The 10363-nt window shown below is 42.7% G+C and overlaps 1 protein-coding gene across 1 annotated transcript in view; it reads left to right on the forward strand.

Moving 5' to 3' along the window:
* LOC140496216 (uncharacterized) overlaps positions 1–10002 on the forward strand; it is a 96343-nt gene extending 86341 nt beyond the window's left edge. Inside the window, exons 10-14 of the mRNA XM_072595716.1 lie at positions 1038–1181; positions 4581–4623; positions 4712–4818; positions 8114–8232; positions 9662–10002. Coding sequence (XP_072451817.1) covers positions 1038–1181; positions 4581–4623; positions 4712–4818; positions 8114–8232; positions 9662–9710 — 462 coding nt within the window. The 3' untranslated portion in view covers positions 9711–10002. The remainder of the gene's footprint in view (positions 1–1037; positions 1182–4580; positions 4624–4711; positions 4819–8113; positions 8233–9661) is intronic.
* The last annotated feature ends 361 nt before the right edge of the window (positions 10003–10363 follow it).

Consider the following 10363-nt stretch of genomic DNA (forward strand, 5'->3'; position numbering starts at 1 on the left):
CAGGGATCTTGGACTCTCAAGGTAAATGGATTTTCAGTTCTGGGAAAAATGTTCTGTGAAGCATTGGATCAAAACGACCTCTCCATGAAATGATGTGCTTAAGCTAAACACCCAAACATGTCACCTGATGGAAAGACTATTGGACAATGTTTCTTTGTTTCTTTTTCCCCCCCATTGGATGTGGGTGTCACTGACTGGGTCAGCGTTTATTGCCCATCCCGAGTTGCCCATGAAAAGGTGGCGGTGAGATCCCCTTCTTGAACTGCTGCAGTCCCTGTGCTGTAGGTAGACCCACAATGGGATTGGGAGGGAGCTCCAGGATTTTGACCCAGTGATAATGAGGTAATGGTGAAATACTTCCAAGTTAGAAAAGTGAGCCACTTGGAGTGTTTACCAATTTAAGATTCATGACAGACTGAGAGACAGTTGGAGAGAGGGTAGGGAGAGGTTTGAAAGAAAAGAATACATACCAGTAAAAGAGCAGTTTAATTTTGACAGTCCCCAGACCATCAGAGCGAACAAGATGTCATAAGCTGTTTCAGCTGTACAGGTAGACAGAGCAGAAAAAATCCCTTAGCATTTCTTAGTCTGTCAGTGTCTGGGTATCTCAGAAAAGGCAGTAATGGGGAGAAAAGATCACAGGTGAATGTGTAAATGTCACCCTGGTGAGCTTGTCAGTTGAGTAAGAAATTGACCGGAGAGACAGTTCACAGGGGGTTAAGTCTGTTTGAGAGATACTATCGTGGAAATGGGTTCATGGGTCTTTTTGCTGTTTATGCTTGAATACTTCCAAAACGTCTCACTTATATCATGTTGTTGGTTTTTCCAGTTTGTATGCTAAACTTCTGCTCTTAGTTAAAAGAATATGAGAAACCTCTTATGAATATGTTCAGTGACTGATCACCATGGTACCCAAACTGGAAAAATAAACTTTACAGTCAATCAAGTCAGGTTTCACTCTGGAATCTAACTGGTTCAGTATTATCACCAGCTGGGCTAGTAATAAACAATTGATTTACCTTGTTTCATTCAAACAGATCCAGCAGAAAAATGTCTCAAGCTTAGCCCGAAAGGTTGAAATTGAATTGCCTCCAACTCTTCTGGACAAGGTTAAGGAACAGCCAAATGTTCTGATATCGAGAATCATTTTTGTTATCTATGGAAATACAAAACTTTTCCAGGTAATGTAGTCAGAATCAACATTGAAGTATAATGCAAGTTAATTCATTTGAAAAATAACAAGAGGATAATATTATATCAAGTAATCGCTACATTTATGGAGTTAACAACGTGAAATGTCGTGCTGTGCCTCGGAGTGGGATGCAAGAAAGGACAGCAGGTTTATGCTCATACACGCTGCTTCATACTCTCATGGTCAACATTTTCCAACAAGAGAGAGAGAGAAATGTCCCAGTGATTGTATTGTACCGTGTCGTGTGATGGGGCTGCTATACCGAGTAGCTGGAGTTTTGTGGAAGCAGCAGGAACTGGGTGAGGGTCTGGCCTCACTGGGTTCTGCATGAGCACAAGGTGCAGTATCTGGATGTTTGGTCTGAGTCCCAGTCCCCAGGGACTGCTGGGTGATATGGCTGTGGTGCATTGAGCAGCGTGTGGTAAGAGTGGTGTGGTTGGGGGGAAATGTCCTTTTGGAGATACATTCACTGACCTCGACCACCTGTGTAAGCTCACTGCCATACTTGTGGCACTGTTTAAGACACAAGACCCACACTTGAAAACAGGAGAGAACACAGCTTCAGCACTCACTCTGTCACTCAAAGGAAAAGCTACCAAATTACATGAATCATTTAGACTGCCACTTAACTGTATTTTGCCTCTTGTATGGGGGCTTGTGTGCCTGTACGAACATCACATTTGACCCTTCAATTTACAAAACTTGTGAAGTAGTTTTTAGTTCTGGGCTGTATTGAAGTTATAGCAGGAGAACACTGGGTTTGAGAGCATAAACTGCTCAGAAGGACAGTGATGTCAACCCTAGCTATGCATCTCATTAACTTTGTCCATTTTGACGAAGCCTCCCCTCAGCTCCTGCGTTCCGAGTTTTACTCACCTCTCCTTATAGCTCATACCCTCTCATCCAGGCAGCATCCTTGTAAACTCTTCTTTCTGAAGCCTCCAATCCTTCCTTTGGACTGACGACCAGAAATGAACACAAAATCCTACGTGTGGCCTCATCAATGTCTTACATAGCTGCATCATGACCCCCTGACTCTTGAACACAATTCTCCAAGCAATTTTCTTCAATAAAGGCACAACATTAGTCCTCTGGCAACTCACCTGTGATGACAGATGAGTCAAATATTTCTGAATGGGCTCCACAATTTCTTCCGTCACTTCCCACAGCATTCTGGGATACACTTGATCAGGTCCTGGAGATTTATTTAACGTTATGTTTTCTCAGACATTCAACACTTCCTCTTCTGCAATGTGAACTGTATTCAACACATCAATATTTATTTACCCAGAGTTCCCTAGCCGCCATCTTTATTCTCCACAGTAAAAGATTGACACATCGTATTTATTTTGTATCTCTCCCATCTCCTAACAGAGACAGAACCTCATTGACCTGTAAGGGACCCGATTCTCTATCGAGCTCCTCTTTTACTGTTCATGTTTTTAGAGAATCCTGAACCTTATCTGCCAAGGCTCTCATAACCCCTCTCTGACCTCCTGATCTCCCTCTTCAGAATGCTCCTACCCTTTTTATACTCTTCATAAGAATCATTTGATCCCAGTTGTCTACATCTCATGTATAATGCTTTTGTATTCTTGACGAGAACCCCAATCCCTTCATTCATTCATTGTTCTCTCAAAGGGTCATGAATCTATGGGATTCTCTATTCCAGAATGCAGTGGACATGGGAGACTGAATAAATTTGAGGAGGAGAGTAACAGATGTTTAATTAATACTGGGTTAGAGGGTTATGGGGAGAGGGCAGGATAGTGGAGTTGAGGCAGAGATTAAATCAGCAATGATCAGTTGAACGGCAAAATAGGCTTGAGGGGCTGAGTTACCTACTCCTGCTCCTAGTTAATAGGTTTACTGTTTATTCCTGGTGTTTTGTCTGCTTCCTCTTGTGTGAAAATGGACACAAGGTGCTCAGTATCTTGATCTATCATTAGCTTGGTGTTTCTTCCAGAATACCAGTCTCCAGCAAATAAAAATAACAAAGGAACCAACAGGAACAATACTTTCAGTTTTTGTTTATTTCATCTTTTGCCTCACTTTGACGTTTCAAACATTAGTTGTCCTTATATGCTCCATTTTCATTCAGTAATTTTCTACTCTGGCCAGTTCATACTCACCAATTCTCCCAATCTCTCATATCCCGGGAAGTCCTCTGTAATTGTAAAAGAATTGGGCAATATGGGTTGGAACAGCTTTAACGAGCTGGGAAAATAGCTGACATTGGGAGACCTGGAGTAAATTCTGAAATGGAAGTGAAGGTGCTACAACCATCGGAAAATCCATGGATTGCAAAACCATTTCCAGTTTTAACTTGATGTCAGGTAAACTGGAACATCGGCAGTCACAGACAAAGTGTTCCTTTCCAGTACAGAGATCAGGAGATTACTTCCATCCACACAACATGAACTTTTCTATTTCCAATATTCAGTGCCCCGGATGAACAGCCTCTCATTACAGGAAGAGATTCTTCCTTCAAGTGTCGGATCATAAACAATGTGTTCAAAGTTGTAAAGGAGTTTCAGTTTTAATCAGCCTTTTGGAATGTTTTTAGATTACTTACAGTGTGGAAACAGGCCCTTCGGCCCAGCAATTCCATACCGACCCGCTGAAGCGCACCCACCCAGACCCATTCCCCTATATTTACCGCTGAGCCTAACACTGCGGGCAATTTAGCATGGCCAATTCACCTGGCCTGCACATCTTTCGACTGTGGGAGGAAACCGGAGCACCTGGAGGAAACCCACGCAGACACGGGGAGAATGTGCAAACTCCACACAGTCAGTCGCCTGAGGCGGGAATTGAACCCGGGTCTCAGGTGCTGTGAGGCAGCAGTACTAATCACTGTGCCACCGTGCTGCCCATATGTTGGTGAGGACATTATGACAAATGAATCCAAACATGTTTCTGCAAACCTAAGCTGCCTCTGTCTTGTTTGGGTGGGCAGTTTCATGCTGGCTGTACACTCATACCATTCAGAAATGCTCCTTATTTTGCCTCACTTACTGAAATACCAATAAGGCCAAGTCTCTGCAAAAAGGGTTGTATATACGAATTTATTCAAATTTAATCCTGTTTAAAATACACTGTCCCATCTGTAAAAAGTATACACAGGCCTTAAGTATACATTACTCTTGCTGTTCTTTGTCTCCAGAGTGACAATAACAGCACTGTGTTAAACAATCTAGTAAGTGGAATAGAAGTGGTCAATGTCACCATTGAAAACCTCACAGACCCAGTGATCATTGTCTTCCAGAACACAACCTTGCCAGTAAGGGAAAAAACAAACATTCATTCATTCATCGTTGTGCAACTGAACAAATAAGTTATTTAAGTGAATGAGTGTCCTTTATGGTGTAAATCAATTCCATTTTAGACTAACTCAAGTGGAAAATGTGCCTTTTGGGATTTCAGAAAAGGTGAGTTAACATTTGATAAAACAAAATTTGTTAGCTCTAGAATTGGGGAGTAATGGCTCACCTCTGATTTTCTAACTTTTCATTGTAGGGAGCACAAGTCATGGCATCTGGAGTGAGTCTGGCTGTACGACAGAAAGTCAGCTTCACAACATCACCTGCAAGTGCAACCACTTGACCTCTTTCGCTGTCTTACTGGTACGAATGATCCAATCAAATACTGTGTTTTATTCTGGAACAATAAATCTCCAGCATGCTGTGATCAATCTGTCCTCTCATTGTGGTTTGAATACAATTTCATTGTGGAATGAAAGGGAAGCAGAGAGACATAGATCATTGAAAGTACAGATGGGGACCATTCTGTCCATCACGTCTGTGTGTACCGAGAGGGATCTATCCCAAATCAATCCCACTTTCCAGTAGCTGCTCTGTAAATTATAACAATTACAAGCAGATCCAATTTTCATTTTTGAACATAATTAGGGTTTGACTCCATTACACTTTTCGGTTGCGAGTTCCAGATCCCTATCGTCTCCTCAACTGCCCTCTATTCATCCACAAATTAATCTAAATTTCTACCCCATGGTTAATGATCTCTCTGCCTCGGGAAACAGGCTCACTCTGCCTCAAGCGCCTATTGCATTGTCCATCTCAATTAAATTTCTCCTCAACCTTCCCTGGTCCAAAAAAGCCTGGTCTCTCCAATCTGTCCTTGTGTTCTTTATTCCTGGTGATATCTTTGTCAATGTCTGTGTACATTTTGTCTGTGATTAAATCCTTCCAGTAACCCTGTAAATGGTGTTGTGTGCAGGACTCCACCAGTGTCTGCCCTAGATTGAGCTGATGCTCTCTGCTGCTATATTTTGCACCTTGGTTAATCAACAATCCCATTGGCCTTCTTTGCAGCTGATCGACCTAATTTGTAACCTCAGGGAACATGTGCTCCACAGTCTCTCTATTCCTTCACACCGCTCAGTATTCCACTATTTATTGTTTCTTCCCTCACCCATTTGCCCCCTTCCAATTCCCTACTTACATTTCTCTCCATCGTGTTTTCTCCCAACTCAGTGGTAATCTCTCTAATGCCTGAAGCTTTCTTCCTCACTATCCATTTTTATAACATCTGCAAACTGAATCCTGTCCCTACCTCATTGATACCTGCCAAGTAAAGTAAGGGACAGAGCATTACACAACCCCACTGAAACAGCCTCCCAATCACAAAAGCACTGTTGCCCATTCCCCTTTGCTTCCGATCATTTAACAGCTCAGATTCAATTTGTCCCGTGCTCTTGGATCCTGTGGGTTCTTGCTTTTCTGCCCAGTCTCCCATATCATTCTTTCCCCTTAGAGTGGTCCCTGGCTGCTCAGTGACATCACTGACCCAGATAACAGGGAGGCAACATACCCCCCTGGTGTCTGTGGTTACAGTAATGTGTGTTTATTCCCTTAAGTAGTGGTTGCACTTCCACTGTCATCATTCGGAATTTTATCAGTGTTTCCCTAAACAGAGTCACCAAGGTGCTCACAGTTTGGCATTGCCATCACCAGTTCACAAACCCACCTCCAATCAAAGAGAAAGATGCATTGGGACTCCTCCCTGGTTCTCTTTAGGCAGTCATTCATTCCCTCTCTGCTCGGGGATTCTTAAACTGCAGCATGTCAGCTCCTGCTCACGCTCTGAAGCTCAAGCTGCTCCAGACGGTGATAATTCCTGTGTACGTGATTGTCCAGCACAAGAGGGCTCCTGTGGTACAGTGGGTAGTGTCCGTACCCCTGAGGCAGGAGGCTTGGGTTCAAGTCCTCCCTGCTCCAGAGGAGTGACATCACAATTCTGAACAGGTTCATTAGAAAATACCTTGTCCAACACGTGAACCATCCTGGATTGTCACGTGCTACAGGGTGTGTACTCAACACAACGGAGGTGCCCCACCGTGTCCTCTTTCAGTGCACAGTGTATAAACGTACCAGAAAGACAGAGGGTTGTGCCTTAGTTGAAAAATAGTCCCAGTTACTTGGAATCTGCTCCTCCTCCCCTTGTGCTGATATCACACTATTCTTTTATATCCCCACTGCTCCCATTCCCTTCCCTCCAGGCTTTCCATTTCAACTTAATTTGTTTTGACCTGATTTCTTGATCACAATGAAGTTATCAGTAACTGAACTGAAACATTTCCCTGTGAATCGCTGATCTGCCTTGCTCTGTGATGCCACTTTGTTATGTGTTTCATGCTGTGTCCTTCAGCTCCCTTTGCTGTTACTCTGTTACACTGCCATTGAAATCACTGCAATTACTCCTGTGAGCCACTTCACTCACCTGACTCTCTCCATCCTTGTGGGATCAGAAATTGTCATTGATGAGCCGAGGAAAGAGTCAAGTTGGCAATAGTCAAGGTCGAGGCATTTCAAGTTCAAATGATCCAAGGGCAGGCAGTTTTCTCCCAGAACCCCTTGCCAACCCAGCGCCAAAAATAAAACATGGCACAAATTTTGATGTCTCCAAGTGTATCAGGCAAGAAAGAATACCAAATCAAAGTCTCTACCCAGTGCACATTTCTCTCACCCACAACAGGCCACTGTAAGCTATCATTTTTCCGACAGTACAACATGTCATGATCATTGATGTAGATGAGATTGGAAATGTGTAATCCATTACACAGCAGACCGAATTGTTGGAGTTGTTTGTCACCTTTACAGAAATCGTGGTTTCTGAGGGTTCGTTTTGAATTGCTACATGTCCATTTTGATTTGACTGTCTCTTTCTCCAGTGTATGAAATGTCCTTAATTTAGGCGGCATTTGATGGAGATTTAACAGAATAGAACAGAGACAATTAATTAAAAAGTACTTCAACAATCCTGGTTTCTAATACTCCGCTGTTTTGTCCAGCTGCTCCATTTTGATTGACAGATATTTCTCTGATCCTTTAGACCTCGGTTTCTTCTGCACATTGAATGGGAGCTGGGTGGGAGCTGGAGTTTTAAGGAACATTCAGAATAGTTGGTTGAGGCTGAACTGCCTCAATTCTGATGTGAAAAGAAAACAGGGTCACCCACTGGCAACGAAGCTGGTTTGACAGACTCTGCAAGATGGCACAATCCACATACATCTCCAGCTACTCATAGCCATGGGACACTGTCTTCTGGGAGCTAAATGCAGCGGGGATTACAAGGACACCTACAACCACTGTGCAGTTGAAGGCTGGTACAGCCAGTATTGGAAATCTCCCTCTGCACCAGTGAGGCATGTTGTACTGGAGACTGGACTTCTTTCGTCTTGTCCATATTTCATATTTCCTTTCGTTTTCCTTTTTCCTGTTATTTCTTCAACCTCTCCTCTTTCAGCCTTGAGTTAAAGTATGAATTGGCGGAAGTGCCTTTCGAACATTTCTAACGGCTTTCAGGATTTTTGTGATCAGCCCTTAAATATGGTGGATCTGTGGCTAGATCCCTGATGGTGCTTTGATATAATAACATTTCGAATTTTCTTTCTCAAAGGACTATCACAGTGACGATGCCTCAGATGTTGCTTCATCGACACATTCTATTGCATTGATTATTGTTGGGGCCTTTATCATTTTCATAGTGATTACAGTTCACTGCTCTGAGACAATCAGGTAAGAAAATCTGCTCTCAAGGCTGTCATTCTCCTTTTGAAGTGTATTTCTGCTGCAAATCCATTCTGTTTCACAATTACACATTGTTCATTCTGAATTGTTATTTCTTTCAATCAATTACAGGTGACATGCACATACGCTAATACAAACTGATTGGATCAAGTGACTAGTTTCCACATTTTACTTTGATTTTAGTGTATGCTTTGATTATTTGAATTTCTTCACACAATGAACAGTATAATAACAAACCCAAAGCAATGATCACCTATTAATAAACCTTTGACGAGGAGAAGGGACAATGTTGAATCAAATGTTGCTGTCTTGAATTGCCAACAACTCCTGAACTTCACTGTGAACATTCCAATGTGATGATCCCTATTTCAAACCTTGCAATCCCAGCCTGAAATTCTTTGTATTCTTGGATGTGAGCAGATGGAAAACTGCAGGTTGGGTCGAAGTAATTAGAATATGGATTCACAGGGTGTATGAGGGGAAAATCCATACAGGATGTTCACACCGAAACACTGAAAGAATCTAAAACATTAACCTTTAGGTTTATTTCCCAAATTGTTCATTTATTCATGAAAGCTCCTCTCGTGGACTTGTCTTCCGAGTCTTAGCTTTTCATAGGAGCTGATGCTTGACTTTACTCCCCTCCTGGGAGGGACTTCAATCAGTTCACCCGTGGCCTATAGGACTGACTATTTTGAATTTTCGATGATGTGGCAAGTGAAATGTTGCCTTTGTTAAAGGGTTTTAAGTTGAAATTGTGGCAAATCAATGGTTGTAGTTTCAAGTTTCATTCTGGAGAGTTGAGCACCTGATCGAGGCTGGTCCCTCAGTGAAGTGTAAATGAAGTGCTGCAGTGGCAGAGGGGCTGTCTTTCAGATGAAGCATTAAATCAAAGGCCTCACTGCCCTCTCAGGTGGATAGAAAAGATCCCCTGGGCCTCTACTGAAACACAGCTGGGGAGCTAGACCAAAGTGGGTTTAGACTCTTGTACTTGGGTATCTGTGAGGCCCATTACCAACCCCATTGCTGCCTTGAGACAAGGCAGGGTCTGTTAATGTGAAGGGTGCTGCACTTGCTGGAATTCCCAGCTCACCTCTGACACAGTCTCAAACCTGCCACAATGTACAGGATGTAGCCTGAAGGTGTAGGCCTGTTCCCTCACAATCAGGATTTCAGATTAAACTCAACTCTCGACAAATAATCATTCTAAATTCCTGTTTCTCACAGATTAACCCAACTTGTTCTCTCCCAATTGTTGTTTTTATTGTCAGAAACTTGTATCTTAAAGCCATTATGAATAAAGGTGTGTCAGTATTTCAAGCTCATGTCAAGGTCAAGCGAATGAAGACAATTGGCTCTGAAATATACTGTCAGTGGTTTGCTTCCTTTGAATATTTATATTCTCTTTCTTCAACAGCAGGATGATGTGGCCTTCAGGAAAACCTACAGGACATTCCCGGTTCTAAGCAATTTGAACAAAATGATCCTGGCTTTTTCGTCTCGAGTGTCATTTCATTCTGTGGCTGGAATACTTTTCAAATAGCTGAAGAATTTCCAAAGTTTCTGCTCATGAAGAGACACAAACATAACCTTGTAACCAGAGCTGGTAATTTCTATGTCATTCTACATCATGAATGCTTGGAACAAACCTCCAGAATATCTTCCAGTGACAGGTTTGCCTCTGAAGCCAGTCTTCCTTTGTTAAATTGTTTATCACTGTCAATGGATTCCAATCTCACCTTAATGACTGCTCAGCTTGGAGTGTGGGTGAAAGAAAGAGGAGGAAATAAATCATTCCTCTATCTTAGTGTTACACTGCACCAAACTGTTTAGAAAAATGGTGAGAGCTAGTTCTCAGTCTTGAACCAGGAGTGCACACTCCTTCCTATTCACTGTCTCGGTGTTCTGCCTTCAGGATGTATGTCTGTCCAGCTCAAACAGCATTGCTGAAACCCAAGAAGCAAACTGCTGTGATTCTGGAATGAGCAGCTGACAGGCCTCATGGCTTTCCATAATGAGATCGGGATAACGGGAAACATGGGTGGGTGCATGTCATTCATGGTGGGGCATGGTGCCTCAGTGGTTAGCACTGCTGCCTGTCAATACAGAGACCCAGGTT

Source organism: Chiloscyllium punctatum, chromosome 26 (assembly GCF_047496795.1).
Source record: "Chiloscyllium punctatum isolate Juve2018m chromosome 26, sChiPun1.3, whole genome shotgun sequence".
NCBI lineage: Eukaryota > Metazoa > Chordata > Chondrichthyes > Orectolobiformes > Hemiscylliidae > Chiloscyllium > Chiloscyllium punctatum.